Source organism: Natrix helvetica (assembly GCF_964273705.1).
Source record: "Natrix helvetica genome assembly, chromosome: 1".
Taxonomy (NCBI): Eukaryota; Metazoa; Chordata; class Lepidosauria; order Squamata; family Natricidae; genus Natrix; species Natrix helvetica.
This window is the reverse complement of record NC_138548.1, coordinates 37,830,903-37,851,005: the sequence shown is the minus strand read 5'-3', so window position 1 is coordinate 37,851,005 and position 20,103 is coordinate 37,830,903. Positions and strand designations below refer to the sequence as shown.

The 20,103-nt window shown below is 41.2% G+C and overlaps 1 protein-coding gene across 1 annotated transcript in view; it reads left to right on the top strand.

Annotated features, from left to right (window-relative positions):
- Positions 1 to 20,103, top strand: part of TDRD9 (tudor domain containing 9) — a 107,947-nt gene that overhangs the window by 38,988 nt on the left and 48,856 nt on the right. Inside the window, exons 3-8 of the mRNA XM_081938016.1 lie at positions 7,079 to 7,170; positions 8,207 to 8,428; positions 9,701 to 9,823; positions 11,324 to 11,404; positions 14,791 to 14,958; positions 18,142 to 18,245. Coding sequence (XP_081794142.1) covers positions 7,079 to 7,170; positions 8,207 to 8,428; positions 9,701 to 9,823; positions 11,324 to 11,404; positions 14,791 to 14,958; positions 18,142 to 18,245 — 790 coding nt within the window. The remainder of the gene's footprint in view (positions 1 to 7,078; positions 7,171 to 8,206; positions 8,429 to 9,700; positions 9,824 to 11,323; positions 11,405 to 14,790; positions 14,959 to 18,141; positions 18,246 to 20,103) is intronic.

Sequence of the window (20,103 nt, the reverse complement as noted above, 5' to 3'; positions counted from 1 at the left end):
TGTTAGCCCAAAGCCTGGTGCTGGGCCTTGCTCCCCCATTGGTGGAGCCCCAAGAAGCGAGGAGGCAGAAAAAGAAACGGAAGCCAAGGAGCTTCCCCCCCCCCAGCAAAAATCTAACCAGGGAGCCGGGCAGTAGCAAATTAGCCAATCATGCGAGGAAAGCGAGGTCTGACCGGGTGGGCAGCGAAACTCCAGGGCTCTCTGTTCTAATTCCCCGTGAAAACTGTTGCCTCTGAAGCGTTTGCTCTACTGTTTGAACCTTTAAGCGTCCCTTTCCCTTTTTTCTTTTCAACCCACAATGATTAGGGAGGATCTTGAAGTCGGGCGGGGACGAGAAGCGAGGAGGCAGAATGCCTCCGTTTCTTTTTCTGCCTCCTCGCTTCTCGTCCCCGCCCGACTTCAGGATCCTCCCTAATCATTGTGGGTTGAAAAGAAAAAAGGGAAAGGGACGCTTAAAGGTTCAAACAGTAGAGCAAACGCTTCAGAGGCAACAGTTTTCACTGGGAATTAGAACAGAGAGCCCTGGAGTTTCGCTGCCCACCCGGTCAGACCTCGCTTTCCTCGCATGATTGGCTAATTTGCTACTGCCCGGCTCCCTGGTTAGATTTTTGCTGGGGGGGGGGGAAGCTCCTTGGCTTCCGTTTCTTTTTCTGCCTCCTCGCTTCTCGTCCCCGCCCGACTTCAGGATCCTCCCTAATCATTGTGGGTCGAAAAGAAAAAAGGGAAAGGGGCGCTTGTTTTGAAGTGCCCGAGAGGAGGGAGGGGAGTGGGCGCTTCAAAACAAGCGCCCCTTTCCCTTTTTTCTTTTCGATCCACAATGATTAGGGAGGATAATAATCTGGCACACAGAAGAGCCGCATTAAAATGTGTAAAGAGCCGCTTGTGGCTCACGAGCCGCGGCTTGCCGACCACTGCTGTAGGTCAAGGACTACCTTAGTTGCAAAGAATGTATTCAGGAGATAAGGAACAGTTAAAAGAGAAAACATGCAAAATGATTTTTGATGAAAATAAAGAAGTAAGTTTTAGAAGTGGGTGAAAAATGAAGCAGGAAGCTTGCAGCAGAGTGAAGTGAATTACAAATAAAAGTGATGAAATTATTTCTGATGAAACTGAAGTGGGATTGCTGGAAGGAGAATTTTGTGATGGGAATACTAATTGGTATGGAAATTGTCTTGTATGTTAAGGAATGGTATTGAAATGAATTCTGTAAATGTTAAAGCCCAAGAAAAAATGACGAAAAGGGCATAAAAGATAGAAAGAATGTGGAAAAATGGTAAGGCTGCAGATATAGATGATATGACGGGAAATAGCTGAACTAAAATATTAATATGGCTTGCTTACAAATATTTCCCTGATAGGAGTGAATGCAAAACACATAAGAGGATTGATTTTTTTAAATGTTCTGGAAAGATGTTTGGCAGAATTCTGGTTTAAAGGACATAGAAGTGATGACTAAAGAACAGCGTAGTGGCCTAGTAATGAAGCAGCTCATCTCCCACTTAGAGAGTTGATAGATGTAGCGGCAGATGTTTGTTTCCTAGAGTGCAAAGAAAATTTTTATTTTATATGGGAGTTTAGAGATGATGAGTAAAATTTGGGAAGTGGTTTTGTTGGGCATAGGACAGTGATAGCTAACCTTTTTGGTGCTGAGTGCCCAAAGTGGGGCCCAGGGAGACAGTTGGGCTTGCTGATTGTATACCTGGCTCCTCGCTATGCATCAGCGGCCCTGCCCGAGCTCCTCGAGGTGATCGCCGAGATGGCGGTTGAGACCCCCAGGCTGCTAGTCATGGGGTACTTTAACCTGCCATCGGTAGGGGAAACATCCAAGGCGGCTCGGGAGTTCATGGCCTCCATGACAGCCATGGACCTGACCCAGGTAATTCAGGGCCCCACACACGAGGGAGGTCACACACTGGACCTTATTTTTGTCTCTGGCCAGTGGAGGAGTGATCTGGGAGTAGGGGATTTAGTTATCACGCCCCTGTCATGGTCAGATCACTCACTTCTCCGGCTCAACTTTCCAACCGCTACTCCCCACCGCGGGGAGGCGGAACCGGAATGTCCTAGATGGTTCCGCCCCAGACGCTTGATGGAACCGGATAGGTTCCAGACGGAGCTTGGGCCATTCCCTGTAGCCCTGACCCGCACCCGGATGGAGGACCTAGTGGCCGCATGGAATAATGCGGCCGCCAGGGCCTTGGACCTGGGTTGCGCCTTTGCGGCCTCTCTTGCGGCATCGAACCACCCAGGCCCCTTGGTTCACCGAGGAGCTGGCGGTGATGAAGTGCCGCAAGAGACGCCTAGAGAGCAGATGGAGATCGTCACGCTCCGAGTCTGACCGAACACAGGTGAGAACCTATTTACGGACTTACCTTGTGGCATTAAGAGTGGCCAAACGACAATATTGTGCCACTCTTATTGCGTCCGCAGATAACCGCCCTGCCGCCCTGTTTAGGGTGACCCGCTCCCTCCTTTCACAGAGGCCGCGGGAAGCCCCCCTGCAGGGTAGAGCAGAGGAATTTGGGGAATATCTGCAGGACAAAATCGCTCAGATTCGCAGTGAGTGGGTCTCCGTTAGCGGTCTAGAAGAGACGTCGGAGGTGGGTCTTGAGGTGCCATCCTGGGAGGAGTTTGACTCTGTTGCTTCCGACGATATGGACAGGTTACGTGGACGACTGCGAGCCACCACATGTTTACTGGACCCGTGTCCCTCCTGGCTTATACTGGCATCCTGGGAGGTCACACGAGGCTGGCTCCAGGAATTAGTGAACGCTTCACTGAGAGAGGGGTTCTTGCCGGCCGTCTTGAAACAGGCGGTGGTGAGGCCCCTACTCAAGAAGCCTTCTCTGGACCCAGCCAAGTTAGCTAATTACTGTCCCATCCCCAACCTTCCCTTTCTGGCGAAGGTTGTAGAGAGTGTGGTGGCGCAACAGTTCCCATGGCACTTGGAGGAAATTGATTATCTGGACCCGCGCCAGTCCGGCTTCCGGCCCGGTCACAGCACGGAGACGGCTTTGGTCGCGTTGGTGGATGATCTCTGGAGGGCCAGAGATTGGTGTTGTTCCTCCATCTTGGTCCTATTAGATCTCTCGGCGGCTTTCGATACCATCGACCATGGTATCCTACTGCGTCGCCTGGAGGGGTTGGGGATGAGGGGCACCATTCTGCGGTGGTTCTCCTCCTACCTCTCTGGTCGAGCGCAATGTGTGTTGACGAGGGCAGAGATCGAGCCTGAGGCCGCTCACCTGCGGGGTGCCGCAGGGGTCAGTCCTCTCGCCTCTCCTGTTCAACACATACATGAAGCCGCTGGGCGAGATCATTCGTGGGTTCGGGGTAGATTACCATCTGTACGCTGATGACACTCAGCTGTACATGTCTACCCCGGACCACCCCAACGATGCCGTCGAAGTGATGTCCCTATGTCTGGAAGCTGTACGGATCTGGATGGGAAGTAACAGACTCAAGCTCAACCCGTCCAAGACGGAGTGGCTGTGGCTACCGGCACCCCGGTTCAACCAGTTGCGTCCATCACTGGCCATTGGGGGCGAACAGCTGGCCCCCGTGGATCGGGCACGCAATTTGGGCGTCCTCTTGGATGCCCGGCTGTCAATGGATGACCATGTGACAGCCGTGGCAAGGGGGGCGTTTCACCAGGTTCGCCTGGTGCGCCAGTTGCGTCCCCTATTGGACCGGAATGCCCTCTGCACAGTCACCCATGCGCTTGTGACGTCCCGACTGGACTACTATAATGCTCTCTACATGGGGCTCCCCTTGAGATGCACCCGAAGGCTGCAGCTGGTTCAGAATGCGGCCGCGCGGACAATTGTGGGAGTCACTAGATACTCCCACGTAACACCTCTGCTGCGCGGGCTGCACTGGCTGCCTGTGGCTTTCCGGGTGCGTTTCAAGGTGTTGGTTATCATCTTTAAAGCGCTCCATGGCACAGGACCTAGCTATTTGCGGGATCGTATCCTGCCCCATACATCCCGTCGGCCGATTCGCTCTCACAGAGAGGAACTCCTCCGGGTGCCGTCCACTAGGCAATGCCAGCGGGTGACGCCCAGGAGTAGGGCCTTCTCTGTGATGGGCCCGACCCTCTGGAATGACCTCCCCCCGGACATCAGAACTACCACTGACCTCCGCTCCTTCCGTAAGAAACTTAAAACCCACCTGTTCAATTTAGCCGGCCTGGCCTAATCCCAAATTTTAGTCCCTCAAGTCTGCATTTTTAAATTTTTAGGGGTACGCTTTTTAGCTGATTTTAACTTTTATTATTCTGTACAGCTGAATTTAGGTTTAATTCGCTTTTAAGGGTATGTAAGGGTATTTATTTTTTGTATCTGTTTTTAATGTGATGCCTGTACACCGCCCCGAGTCCCTTCGGGGAGAGGGGGCGGTCTATAAATTTTGAAAATAAATAAATAAATAAAAGTGCATATTCAACCCCAAAATGCAATGCGAGCACCTCTGTGCACGCGCCCCCCTGCACATGGTCCCCCCCCTGCACATGCATTCATGTTGCTCCTTCCAGGGCAATAACAAAGTGCGGGGGGATGACCGTTTTGGTTTCAGGTTGCTGCAGGAGGCCTTTCAGGCCCAAAACGGGGGCCGTGCATCCTCACCGTGTTTTGGTTTCTAGGTTGGTGCAAAAGACCTTCCAGGTCCAAAATGAGGCACGGGGGGCATGCATATGTGCACGAACCCCCAAAATGCAATGCGAGCACCACACACACATGTGCCCTGCCCTTCCTGCGCATGCACGTGTGTGTCTGCATGTGTCCTGCCCCCCCACCCCCTGCGCATGCATGTATGTGTCCCGCCCCCCGCACATGCACGTCAGGGACCCGAAAACCATCTGGCCAGTGGGAGGCATGTGTGTATGTGTGGTGGAGCTAGGCTGGGGCGACGGCTGCCGTCTCCGCAGAGAGGGGTCGGCATGCCACCTGTGGCACATGTGCCATAGGTTCACCAACACGGGCATAGGGTATTCAGATTTCCAAAGAACATAAGCCAAAGATTCCTTTGTTGATTCTTTATATTGTGTTATTCTTAGAAGATAACAATCAATGCCATAGCAAATAGTGTTGGATGTCAATTTGAAAATCTGTGCATTGACAAAATTTTCGTCTGTCAATTGCAATAGACCGAACTGCTTGGATCTGCACATATGCTATGCCAATATATTATGACATACTAGGTACTTGGGAAGAATTCAATGTGTACGTGGACCAAGACCTGCTAAAGAACTGGCAACTATGGCTTTACATTGCTATAAATTAATAAACAAATAACAATTTATTAGCTGTGTTGCTGAGTCCGCAGAGCACATTAAAAATAAATAACATTACGGCTTAATGTGTTGTGTAAACTAGAGTATCTGTTAACTTTCTAAATTCATTATTTCAGATGCTTGAAAGAAATAGCAAAATATAAACTGTGCATATGAATGAGAATATTTTAAGTTAGATTATTGAGATACCAGTTCTTGCATTCATTTCTTTTCCTGTGCGCTGCTTGGAGAATCCAAGCATGAGTTAAACTCAGCCAATTTGCCAAGGACTGAATTGAAACTTTAGCCATGCCTCTGGTGTTGCCTTGACTTCCAGTTTTTTCAATTCAGTCAAAGCCCAGTGGACGTGTTTCAAGTTTCTCTTCAGTCTTTTACAGATAGGGATGCTCATCATCCATAGTTTCCTGCGGGGCACCACCAATCTGAGGCCTCCGGTTGTCCATCGTTACCCGTCATGGGAACTCGCGGTCGTGTTACGGGCCCTGATAGGCCTGCTGTTTGAATCACTACAGTCCGCCAGTCTGAAACATCTGACATTCAAGACCATCTTCTTAATTGCCATCACTTCCACACGGTGAATCTCGGAGTTGGCAGCCCTGTCAGTTTGGGAGGACTTGTGTCTGATACATCCTGACAGGGTGATCCTCGGACTGGACGTGGCATTTGTTCCCAAGATCAACTCTTGGTTCCACCGGGCCCAGGAGGCCATCCTCCCAGATTTCTGTCCACATCCTAAGCATCCAAAGGAAAAAAGATGGCACATGCTCTATGTTCGTAGAACTCTACATAAATACATCAAACACATGGCAGCATTCAGCCGATCCGAGTCACTCTTCGTGTCTTTTCAACCTGCATCCCAAGGCCACAAAGTTTCTTCATCTACCATCGGGTGTTGGCTGAACGCATGCATTGCCTTTGCTCACGTCCTTCAATCCAAACCAGTGCCAAGCCATATCACTACACATTCTACGAGAAGCACCACCACCACCACGGCCTGGGCGACCCAGGCACCAATAGAGGAGATTTGCAGGGCGGCAACTTGGACTTCCTTATCTCCATTTGTTCGGAACGACACATTGGACAAGTTCGCTTCTGCGGAGGGGGCGTTTGGGAGGTGAGTCCTTCAAGGCATTCATACCAGCGGAGAGATCCTGGACTCAACAGCTTCCCGCCCTAGTGACATTTAGCTTGGGACTCTCCAAACAGCACACAGGAAAATGACCATTGGCTTACCCGAAGGGTCATTTTCTATGTGCTGCAGGAGAGTCCATCCCCACCCTCGAGTCTTTCTCCGCTATTCCGTACAGACCTTTTTGGGGGGAGATTTTTATGGACTTGGTCAACCTTTCAACGCGCAACAGTCTACGCCTTGAAAAAACTGGAAGTCAAGGCAACACCAGAGGCATGGCTAAAGTTTCAATTCAATCCTGGGCAGTTTGGCTGAATTTAACCCATGCAGCGCACAGAAAAAGACCCTTCAGATAAGCCAATGGTCATTTTCATTCTCTTAACATGATTCCTGCCAAAAGCAGCTTCCTTCACTGTGTGAATGTTGCTGTGTGATAGAGCCAACTGTAGATCTTGTGCACAGTTGAAGGAATAGTTTGGATATTAAGAATGAGAAAACAGGCAATCATTCAGAAGAAATGCAAACTGTGGTGCTTGCACTAATCTCTTGTGCTAATTTGTGTTCAATATTTATTGCTGACCTGAACTGTGGAAACTTGGATTTTTGAGTACAGTATTTTGATTAACCTGCATTTCTTATCTCTTCATTTGTGTCTCCAGGATCACCTCAGCATGAGTCTACTTTTGAGTCTTACATACCATATGGCAATTACAAATACCCTGATTTGCCCATCTCAAGATACAAGGGAGAGGTGACCAATTTATTTTTAAATATAGCTAAAATTACAACTGTGTTAGGTCTTTCTTCCCCTCTGCCCCTTCACTTTTCCTTGATTTCTTTTGATTTTGTCCGTTAATGGTTTTTGTGATGCTGAATTAACTTTATTTTTCAGTCTTTCAAGCGTGTCTGCATAAATATAAGTTTACATTAGGCTAACTGGGTTTGTTGTTCATCCTATTTTGAATGGGAAATTCACTGCCTCAGAAGGTAACAAGTGCAGAGCCAAAAGTACTGGTAAATATGCCACTTACTTTGCAGATTCAAAAGACATATGTGTCCTGAAATGTTTTTCTTCAGCAACACAGATGTGACAGTGGTAATCTTTAGTTTGGATAATGTTGCCACAGTTATTTACACTTCAATAATGTCTCAAAGAAATTATTCAGAAGCATGGAGTCTTATACTTGCCAGGCATTTGACTTAAACACAATTCTCCAGTGCATTGTGTCCTGTTTAGTATATGCTTGTTTTAATGGAAAATGAATTTTAACAATGCAGTAAACGATCTTCTGCTGATTGTACTCCAGCAATCTAAGGGATGTTTCATAAATTAAATATAAGTGAACTAAAGGAGCGTTGGTTAAAAAGGATTGGAGAATAAAAGGAAATTCATGTATAAACAAATGTTTTATGGAATATGGCTTAAAAGTGTGGGTTTAAAAAAACAACAGTTGGTATCTAACAATATCTGGAGACTTGCTTTTAATGTCAATGTTCTAGAGGAGAATACTTAGCAGCTGGATCAGCAAAAGAGAAATGAATAATTGTAGGGGTAGGCAGCCAAATATGGTAGAAATGGAGGAGGCTAAAAAGTGAGACAAAGCAGTTTTGGAAACTGTAAAGGTACTCCAACAAGAATTTTCTACAGAGAATATAGAAAAGAGAAATTCAGAATTTTTAAGACTGAAAGAAAATGGTAAGGCGTAAAAAAGAAAGCAGAACTGCAAAAATACTTTAAGATTTGGGTCTCTCATCCTTTTAATAACATTTTTTTTAAAAAATTTCAGATGCTTTCATTGATAGAAAACCACTCAGTGGTAATTGTACATGGATCTACAGGTAGTGGCAAAAGCACACAACTTCCACAGTATGTTTTGGATCACTGTGCCCAGCACTCTATTTACTGTAACATTGTAGTTACACAGCCCAGGAGAATTGGTGCCAGCAGCATTGCAAGATGGATTAGCAAGCAGAGATCATGGCCCTTGGGTGAACTTGTGGGCTACCAGGTACAGCAGTGTGTTACTCCTCATCACATGATATCTCTGCAATGGAAATCACATCCAGGTTTTGCTTCCCCCTCCTTTTAAACTTCATTTCCTGTGCTGTAAGAGACAGTTCATTTAATTTATTTCATAGCTTCTGGACGTACTAAAATTAGAAATGTTGAAAAGACAGTGGTCAAAATACAAAGTTGTATAAGTGGAACAGGAGTCTACTTCCCCATCGTTCCATCAGTAGCTTGTTTATGTCCAAATTTGATCTAAACAGTTATTAACTCTTGATAATAGTTAATGGGTCTTGAGATGGAAGGAGGGATGAGAAATTCAATCTGTATAGCCTTTTGTCCTTTGAACCAACCAGCTTGGTATTTTGGATGCAAGCTTATGGTTGAGGCTCCTTGGATTCCTTCCACTGATAAATCCTATCCTTGACTCAAAAGGTATTTTTTATGGTCTATCATAAAGATCCTCCAGTTTGATGACTAAGCTCATATTTTTATATTTTCTTTGCAAATATGTTTATATAGCTTCTGAATTTGTCTTTAATCTGACATTTAAAATGCTTCTGTTGCAGTGTTTTATTAATGCATTATTTCATTGTTTTTTTAACTTCAAATCGTTATAATTTAATCTTGTTTCAAATTTTCATAAGATATTCTGGGAAATCTTCCTTTCATCTAAAGCAGGGCTATCATGACCTGCGGGCCGGATGTGTCACACGCTGGCCACGCCTATGCCCAGTTTAGCAAAGGGCGGAAAATTCCTGATACATCACAATACGCCACGCATGTTTGACACCCCGATCTAAAGAGTAGAAGTCACTACGTTAAGCATCAAAATGTATTTGACTTTATGCCATTGAGGTACATTAGTACACACCATATTCAAATAATTGGAATCCAGGCACAAATGTAAAAGACACGTAGTGGCAGCAACGTATACATAGATAATACCAGCTACAATGAGGGATAATGCAACATTAATGCTCTGGGATAATTTTAATTTTTTAAAGGAAATTGTATCGCATGATAAGCTTTGTATCCTTTTATTTATTCTCAACCATTTGTGTGTGTAATGTCTTAAAGACCATGGAATTATTTTGGCAAGTGAGATTACAGTACTTGCTGCAACCCATGCTGTTCATTCAAATAAATGTGGGGCTTCTATTTAATACTTCAATATTTTAAAATGTAGTGCTGAGTTTATCTCAGATATTTATAGTTTTCCTAATGTTTTCTAAATAAATGCAACATGTGCTGTATCTTTACAACATTCCAGGTTGGTTTAGAAAAAGTTGCAACAAAGAACACGAAGCTGATTTATATGACAACTGGTGTCCTCCTGCAGAAAGTAGTTGGAGCCAAAAGTCTTTTGGAGTTCACCCATATCTTCATAGATGAAGTAAGATGGAGAAAAGTAGAACATCACTTTAGAATTGGCCTGTTTATCTTGAATACATCTGGTTTCTTGGATTATGCATATGTAAAATTATATTTAGTCTTGTTTTTATCACAGATACTTTCTATGGATGTCTTCATGAGGCTTTTGTTAATGATATACAGTATATAACATTTGCTTAAACAATAAAATCATTGATATATTAATGTCTTATGGAGATTCTCAGTCATCCAGGTTATGGTCGTCCCAAAGGTGCTTTTTCAAAAGGCAACTGGACTTCGTTTTTTTCTTGAAGGTGTTTCACTTCTCGTCTAAGAACTGAAGAAGCTTCTTGGATGAAAACTGAAATGCCTTCAAGGAAAAAACAAAGTCCAGTTGCCTTTTGAAATGCCATTTCTTTGGAATACGGGTAGTCCTCGAGTTAGGATCATAGTTAGGACCAGAAGTGTCGCTAAGTGATGCATCACATTACTGCATATTCAGTCGTTAAGCAAACCACTGCAGCTGTTAAATGAATTGCACTGTCATTAGACAAATCTGACTTCCCCAGTGCTGCTTGTCAGAAGCCATCTGGGAAGGTTGCACATTGTGATCACATGACTGCAAGATGCTGCAACCGTCATAAATGCAACTAGTTGCCAAATGCTTAATTTGCGAGCATGTGACAGTGGAGACCATCATAATAATCATAACTGCAAGGGAAGTTGTCATGTTTTTTTCCTGTCGGAACTTTGAATCATTGTAAAATGAATCATAAGTTGAGGATTAACTGTATACATAAGTCTTACTTTTTAATTTTCTCCAGGTGAGTTATACGTCTGGCATCTCTGGGCAGTTTTCAAGATACATGGTTTATAATTGCCCTGAACCCAGTTTTTTTTTAAATAATCCTGGCTTAGTTTTCCACTTGAACAGTTGTGCCTAGCTGTTTGACTTTTCCAAAGTACCCTGAAGTGATTACAGTGCTAAATTTAGTGGTCAAGCACCCTGACAATTTTTGGAGTATTGGTAGTGCTGCTATGTTCTATTAAATTTAAGTCTATCAGTTTTATATATAAAAGGACAGTCATCTCATATAAGCCTATTCTGAAAAGAAGAGTGTACAGCCGGGACAAAATTTATTTGATTTAATTGGAATTACATTAATATTTATTGTAATAAAATTAATATAATTACTCATCAATCATGTATGTTATAACCCCTCCAAAAATTCAAACTTAAAATTGGATAACCGTTGCTAGAAGATTTTAGGACCATATTCAAAGCTTTTAAAAATTGTACATTACTGTTGGGGCCTTAGGACATTCATGTCTGATTTAGCTCTTTCGTTTATAACTCTCTCTTTTAGTGTATTTCAGCAAAGCTTTTTCACTGTGTGCCTTCTTTTTTTATATAACTATTGAATGCCTGCTGTTTGCTAATGGTTCATCTCAGAATCCATGTGCATCTTTAGTAAACTCATTTCAAGTTGGAGCTGTCTCATCTTTTAAAATAATGTTTTAGATACATGAGCGTACAGAAGACATGGATCTCTTGCTGTTGGTGATCCGCAAATTGCTGCGAACAAATTCACGATTTGTGAAGGTAACTCAGAATTTCCAGGATTACTCAGTAATATAGTGATACTCTACCACAGCTGTGGGGAAAAGTTTCTCAGTTTCTGTTATTAACATTTACCAATAGGAAGCTGTTTGTAGAAAGTTCTCATTGTTTTTGATCATGTACATACATACATTATTTTTCACGTTCACAAAGCACACCAATACTGGCAGTCCTACTTAATAACTGATCACTTAGCAACTGTTCACGATTACTATGGACCCCCGCCCCCCCAAAAAAGACACAGGTATTCCTTGACTTACAACAGTTCATTTAGTCACCATTCAAGGTTACAATGGCGGTGAAAAAAAAATGATTTATGGCCATTTTTCACAATTAACAAGCTTTGTAGCATCCCCATGGTTATGTGATCAAAATTCAGATGCTTGACAACTGCTGGTTCATACTTAGGACCATTGCTGTGTTCCGTCACCTTTTGAGACCTTCTGACAAGCAAAGTCAATGGGGAAGCCAGATAACTTATCAACTCCAGTGATTCACTTAACAATTGTGACAAGGTCATAAAATGGGGCAAAACTCACTTAACAAATGCCTCCCTTAACAACAGAAATTTTGGGCTCGATTGTGATTGTAAGTTAAGGACTACCTCTCTTGACTCCCCCAAATTCAAAATTGTGATGTCACACACTCCTCATTGGTCACATGATTGCATTTGGGATGGTCTGCAATCAATGCACATTTATAGGTGTTTTGTCACATGACCATGATTTACAATATTTTTTTTTTGGCTGGAAATTGGCATTTACTTTTGATTTCTGGCAAAGAAACACCCAAATACGCAATGTAATCAATGGATTAGCTTAGCAACCACAATGTTCATTTAATAATCATGGCATTTACTTAATGACGGGCACAAAAAATAATGGAAACTCAATTACGTGATGACCTGCTGAAGAACTGATGTGACATTCAACTGTAATTTCAGGCTCAATTATGGTCATAAGTCAAATAATACCTATACCTTATTCTTAAAATGTTTGGCTTCAGCATTGCCCTATATTTAAGAAAGTGAATAATCTTCAGCTTAAGATAAATTCTTCTCACTCCTGAATTCGTTTTCAGTCTTTTCTCCACTGCCATCTGCTACTAATGCTTAACTTGTTCCCCAGCTGATGAAAAGCTAAATTCAATCCTCTTAAATCTAAGAGTTTCAGCTAAGTTTATTCTGAAACAATTCCGTTGTCCCAATCCCCACCCCCCAATATTGGGGGATCACTCTTCTCATTTGGAGAGTTCAAAGGTCTGCATGACATTAATAAGGGGGTAGCCATGAAAGTTCAGAGTGCCCCTTGTGAGCATCCATCTTTAAACGTTGGCTTCTGCCTTTAAAATGCTTGAAGGGATAACTCTGACATTAACAACTTTATGGCACTGAAAACTATGCACAGTTTAGTGTGCTATATTGATGGCTGTAAAATTATTTTCTCTCAACTGTGAAAGAAATACAAGAGGATGGAGTTCTCACTGTGTAGTGGTTCTCAACAGACATTGACAGTTGACAACCCCAGGGATACAGGTGGGTGCGGATAAAAAAACGAAGTAGGCAGCTAAAAATATTGTCCGGCCTGAAATGGAAGTGTTGCATCTTAACAACCCACTCAGGTTTTAATCATCAGTCCTAAACCCAAAAATGTTTTATGGCATTTTCCTATAAATAAATTTGGAACTGATTTTAGACATATAAGAAAGTTTCTTCTTCTTCACATTAATGTGATATTTTCTCATGTATATTTCATTTTTAAATTGGAAAGATATGACTAAAATTGCACATTCTATTAAGAAAAATTCTATTTTATGTAATGTTGCTTGGATTATAAGGGCCAAATTGAGGGGGGGGGGGGAAGTGTGCAGTCACAAGCCTGCATTTTTATATTTGCATATAAAATGAAAAACTTCATTTTTGTATTTAGGAAGTTTGAGGAATGGACCAGATACGGATTTCTTTTTATTTATTTTATTTATTAAATTGATATTTATTCCTACCACTGTGCTCCATTCACTTAAACATTTTTCTGCTTATATGTCCAAAATTCAATTCTTTGGATAGATTCATGACTCCCCTAAGTCTTAATGTGATTTATTTAATCTTGCCTTGGCAAATTTCTTAAACCAGATTTGTGAATGGTAGATTATGATTTAATACAATAGATGAATGCAGCATCACATGTGGCCTATTTCACACATAATACCATTTATGCAATTTCTTTAAGTTAACATTGCTGTTTTAAAATGAGAATTAGTGATTAGCAAATTGCATATCCAAACTTGGAATTGATCATTGTATGAAGCATTACAAATTTATCAAGCTAAAAGGATTAGTAAAGATAGAAATACTGCAAATTTATAGTTTTGGTGTGTGTGTGTGTGTTTGTGTGTAGATTTTCACGAGTGTAGGTATGCTGGTCTTGTTGTATTCGGGTCTTTTCCCGTGTAAGATTGAGATTGTCTTGGCAACGTTTCGGTGAGGTCTCACTCGCCATCTTCAGGCTGGTGTTTTTAAAGTTTTAAAGTAAAGTTGTTTACTTTAAGCCAAAAACACCAGCCTGAAGATGGCGAGTGAGACCTCGCCGAAACGTTGCCAAGACAATCTCAATCTTACACGGGAAAAGACCCGAATACAACAAAACCAGCACACACACACGTACGTACATACATACATACATACATACATACATACATACATACATACATCTCTCCGGATAATAAGCCCAATCGGGCTTTTGAGCACATGTGCTAAAATAAGCTCTCAGCTGAAAATAAGCCATCCCCAAAAATATTGTAATACAGCAGCAGTCATGAGGTGACCATGCTTGCCGCCTCCTGCACCTCAAAAATAATAAGACCTCTCCGAAAATAAGGCCAAGTGCTTATTTTGGGGATCAAAAGATAATAAGACCCTGACTTATTTTCGGGGAAACATAGTATATAATCCAAAACAACTTGGGTCGTTCAAGTCAGTTTGACTTCTGGTGATATTTTTTTCAGAAGTGATTTGCCTTTGTTGTCTTCCTAGAATTAAGAAAGAGTAACTTGGCCCAATCTGTGTAAGGCAGAACTAGAACTAATGGTCTTCTAGTTTCTAGCCTGCTGCCTTAACAGCCACACCAGATTGGCTCTCAAAATACTTGATGTCAAAAAAAAAAACATCCTTATGTTCTACAATCTTTGCAGCAAAAATCAATAGCACATAGTACATGTCCATCTCTAAACCACTCTAGGAAGTAAACTCAACATTTTCTAAAACACTGTGAAATATTGGAAAACTCAAATGATTCTAACTTTTTGAACAAGAAGAAAACAATCAAAATTTGTTGTTGCCTAGCCTGACCTTCTAAAATATTGTTTTTAAGGTAATTCTGATGTCTGCAACTATTGACTGTCAAGAGTTTGCCAACTATTTTGCACTACCAGTTCGCAACAAATTGTATCCAGCCTATGTATTTAAAGTGGAAGGAAAACCTCATGTGATTGACGAATATTACTTGGATGATCTGAAGCCTGTCCTTAGTCATATTAAGGTATAGAATAACCAACTTTGATTTATCTGTCATTGGATATCTAGCAAGAGGGGCCCTTCTGGTGCACTGCTTAGAATGCAGTATTGCAGGCAAACTCTGACTATAGCCTGGAATTTGGTCCTGACTGAGCTCAAGGTTAACTCAGCTTTCCATCCTTCTGAGGTTAGTAAAAAGAGGACTTAGATTGTTGGAGGCAATATGCTGCCATTGTAAACCACCCAGAAAGTGCTGTAAAGCACCATGGGGTGGTCATTAAGTGCTATTATTATTTCTATCTAAAATACTTAGATAGCAGAGATGATTGAAATTGAGAATTTTCCCAATCAGTTTTGAAATTATTATTATTAGCGTATGGCTTTGTTACAGTAGCTAGGAGACCACAATGCAAGTGCAAAGTAATAGTTTGGCTTGCCAAGGTACCAGCCCTGTTGTAGCACACACTTGCATCCTTCCCAAGGTGCTCCACAAGAGGGCGAACTGGTTTCATACCAATGAGAAAGATCAGGGCTTTTCCTGCAGCATTACCCAAGGCCCCTTCCCAGAGCTGCCTTTCAATAGGCACAGTAACCAGGAAGGTTCAGAGCTGTCAGGAATCTGACTGCCTGCACAGAGCACCAACTAGTCTCCCCATCGAAATGGTACCTATCGATCTATTTGCATAAAACATGCTTTCTAATAGTTACATGGGAGCTCACTCTGCCACACAGTGCTAGGTCTTGAATCATCGAAGCAAAGGCCATCTCAGTGTCATTAAGTCTCTGAGCCACTGCTCTTCCAGTTTTGAAATCATACTGGTTTTAAATCTAATGAGATTCCATACTATCATTACCTGAGCTCATACATTTGCTATGTGTCATGCGCTGTTTCAACCAGGATTTCTTGAATAAACTATTGCTATTTAAGTTAAAGAAATAAAAAAAATCTGAATTCAATGAGCAAGATACACTAGTTACAAATCATAATGGCTAATTTTTTTAAAACTCTTATTATAAGGGTTTATCTAGTATGATGCAGTTGAAATGGTGAATCATACCAGATAATTGATTAATAGTTATAAAGTTATGTGTTAGGAATTACAGGAGGCAATGGGAAATGATGATGATTGACTCTATGCTCTAGGCAGAGAGAATAGGCTTGCAAAAACATTGAAAGAATAGAAACTCTTCGATAGGGTTTTGTCAATTATGTGTCAGTTTCAGTGGATAGCGTCAGGAGGGAAGATTTAATAGTATCTGACATTTTTGAAAGATTGCTGGTGATGGGTTGACAACTGTAAAAATAACCAGGATGTTCACTGGATGACCTTTTGCTGTTGGGATAGATCTGTCAAATGTGCAGTTGCCTCAAGGGTAGATTAACTGGCATTCTCCAACCCCGGCAAACTCGTGAATGGGAGAGGAGTTATTTTGGATTCCTGGCTTACTTTTTCTTTTGATTATGTGACTTTAATCCTCATAATGTTTTTTTTTAAATCTGGCTGTGTATTTCTACAGCTCCAGTGCAGTTTTAAAGGAGGTTTGCTTGAAATAGAACGTTTTGCATTTCAGCTTGTTTAAATGATGGTTGTCCAATTCTAAAAAATAGAAATGAAGTCACAGTAGAACAGACAGAATGAATTCAGAAAACCTGGTTGATTACCGTATTTTTTGGAGTATAAGATACGCCGAAGTATAAGATGCACCTAGCTTTTGGGGAGGAAAACAAGGGGAAAATAGCTGTCTGCCTCCCAGCAATTTCCCTCCTTGCAACAAACAGCAAACAGTACAGACAATATACACTGTTGGTAGTATTACATTTCAGACTATACTTGTACAGATGCCGTTAAAATTGATGTGCTTTCTGGAAGTATAATTATTCTCTTCTATTTAAAAGAAGATACAATAGTACTGGGCCTCTGCAGATCAAGCATTCATTTAAAAAAGCTTCTTCATTTTGTTAAGCTGCCTAGAACAATAATTAAACAGTCGTTAAAAAAATAAGTCTAAATTTGAACATTATATAGACATTTATAGTTATTGACTTACCTCCTTGCAGCAAACAGCCTGATTAGCAGAAGAAAAAAATATCTGCCTCTGCCTTCCAGTGAAAGTTTCACTTTCAATTTCTCCCGATCATCAGCTGTTTCAGGCTGCAGGGATTGCTATAGCCTATTGCAGCCACTGCAAGCCTATGTTTGCTGCAAGGAGGTAAATTGCTGGGAGGCAGAGGCCAAAGGGTTGGGGCCAGTGGGTGGGTGGGGCTACATTCAGTGTATAAGACGCACCTAAATGTTCACCTTCTTTTAGGGGGAAAAAAGGTGTGTCTTATAGTCTGAAAAATACGGTATATAAATATGCTTAGGGCCTTGAGCTTAATATTGTGTAAAGAACAGTGCAGACCAAGTTGTGTTGAGGATATGGTGTTGCAGAGCTAAAACAAGCTTTAAAGTAACATATACCTTTTAACTATGTCCTTTGTTCCAGCAAGCTCACTAGAGATGAAATCTTTCTCATGCCACCTTTCCTGGTTTATTTATGCAAAATAAACCCATTTGAGGAAAAAGCATATCACATGAAGGGGTCTTAGAAATTATTCTGTATTCTTCTTCACCAATCTGGTATACAGGTAGTCCTCAATTTTCAACAGTTCATTTAGTGACTGTTAATTAGTTACCATGACACTGAAAACCATGAGTTTTATGACCGTTTTTCACACGACTTTTGCAGCATCCCCATGATCATGTGATCAAAATTCAGATGCATGGCAACTGGCTCCTATTTATGAGCGTTGCTGTGTCCCAGGATCATGTGATCACCTTTTGTGATCTTCTGACAAGCAAAGTCAATGGGGAAGCCAGATTCACTTAACAACCAGGTTACTAACTAATCAACTGCAGTGATTCACTTAACAACTCTTGCAAGAAAGGCCATAAAATTGAGCAAAGCTCACTTAACAAGTGTCTCACTTAACAACAGAAATTTTGGGCTCAGTTGTGGTCATAAGTTGAGGACTACCTGTATTCTGGATGAGAAAATATTAATAAATCAGTTGTAACATCTATTCTCTGCCCTCAGCCAAATTCTTTCAAAGTCTTTGTTTGGTCTTTGCATATCTGTTTCTGTTCCATTGCCTACCATGAAAGAATGGCTTATGTAGTGCAAGAATGCCAGTAATGACTTTACTCCCCTCTTTTTCTCTCCCTAGATTCCTCTTCAAATTATTGAGGAACCACTGATACACCCAGTTATGTACAAAGCTGCTATTGCTCTAATACAGTGGTTTGATGATCTGGAGACAAAGGAAAATGGGTAAGATACTTTCTTCTTCATAGTTTCTATGAAGTGGACTGATTCTATTCAATAAGTCTTGGAACATTGCAGAATCTTGCAGAGAGTTGACAGATGTATACATTGATTTTATTTTAATGTATTGTTATTAGGTGTCAAGAAGAAAGATTGTACCTTAATTTCTTGATGGGTTGGTTATTAAAAGTAATATGTCCTTGGCTTAAGAACATTCTGTTTTGCTTTTTAATTACTTTAAAACAAAGACAAAATTTGTGCTTCTTAAAAATCAACATACCCTGCCTATATTGATTCTTGGAGACTGGCCCAGATTAGATCAGTGCTAGCTGTATGAAGGAGTTATCAGGTTTAATTTTTTTGTGTTGTAGTATTAGAGTCTGTGATGGGGAAAAATCCTTGTTGACCTTGGCTGCCTCATGGCAGCATCATGAAGACATTATCAGTATTACTTGGACTTCGTAAGGCTGTTATGGAATAATAATTATTATGTAAATAATCCTGTTTTGAAATCATTTACTGATTTTAAGTATTTCTTTTCCTTTCCTTAAAGAGGTGGCATATTTGTCTCTCATCACCATAACTGGAATAATTATATATTATTGCTATGCTAAAATAGACATTGTCAACTCTAATTAAAACATGCAGGAGATATTAGTGAAAACATCACCAGGAGATGTCCCAATATTTGATTATATTCTCTTTTCTTATACTTTTTTTTCAGAGTTATGCAAACTTTTGCTCAGATTAATCAGTGTTTACATATTATATTTTCTTTAAAAATGTTCAAAATATTCTAAGTAACAACTATATATGGGTGATTTGCCAAGCAATCTTGTATAAGGAGGTTGCTTTGTTAGCTGCAGGCAAGATGTTTAATATGATTCCATTTTGTAGACATGAAATGCTTGAAGGGAAATAGCAAGGAAAGCATTGGTTTTGTTCAGTTTATCTGGTTTTGATACATAAAAGTCAAATATGTGTTCAGAGTGCAAAATAGATTAAAGCAATTTTATTTAATAAGTATTTTGAAGCTTGGGGGGGTGCAGAAATGTAAATTACAATATATATTTGTAATCAGAACTTTTTAAATTGTATACAAGTATAATTTTTAAAAAGACAAGTTTGGTACAGTGTTGTTTTTTTTAAACTCATTATATTGCACTACAGCAAGAAAATAATTGATGGAAAATTTTTTGGACAGTCATGAAACACAAGATCTTTTTCAAATAATGCTATATGGCCATGATGACCTATGGCACACAGAGCCATATTCGGTGGAAGGCCAGCCATCAGTCTCCACATATGTGTGCACTGGCCAGCTACTTTTTCACCCATCTGTTTCTGGCTTCCGGAGGGCCTCCGAGAGGACCAGGGGAGGCCATTTTCGTCCTCCCCAGGCTTCAGAAAAGTCTCTGGAGCCTGGGAAGGGGTTATGTGCGCATGTGCATGGGTAGTGGTATCAAGCACACATGTGCAAGTGAGCGGGAAGATTGAGTGGGCTTGTGTGCGCGATAGCGTGCACGCGCACAATTTTGTCATGCCATAAGAAAAAAGGTTCATCATCACTGCTATAAGGCTTCCCTGAACCATCCTTCTCTCTCTGTTGGGTCTGACTTACTTTAAGTTATCAAAATAAAATACTTACTACAACACTTTCAATTAATCCCAATACTTAAAATCTTGGTTTTTTTTTTTTTGTTGAGAGTCTCATTCATACAAGGAAACTATGAAAATGAACCAAATTTGGATTCAATGTGGTAATATACAAAATAACCTCATGCTAAGTTAAGACCATTTGTCCATTTAAGTAAATCTTATATTGTATGCTCACGTCTTCTATATGGGTGAGGCTACCTTTTTG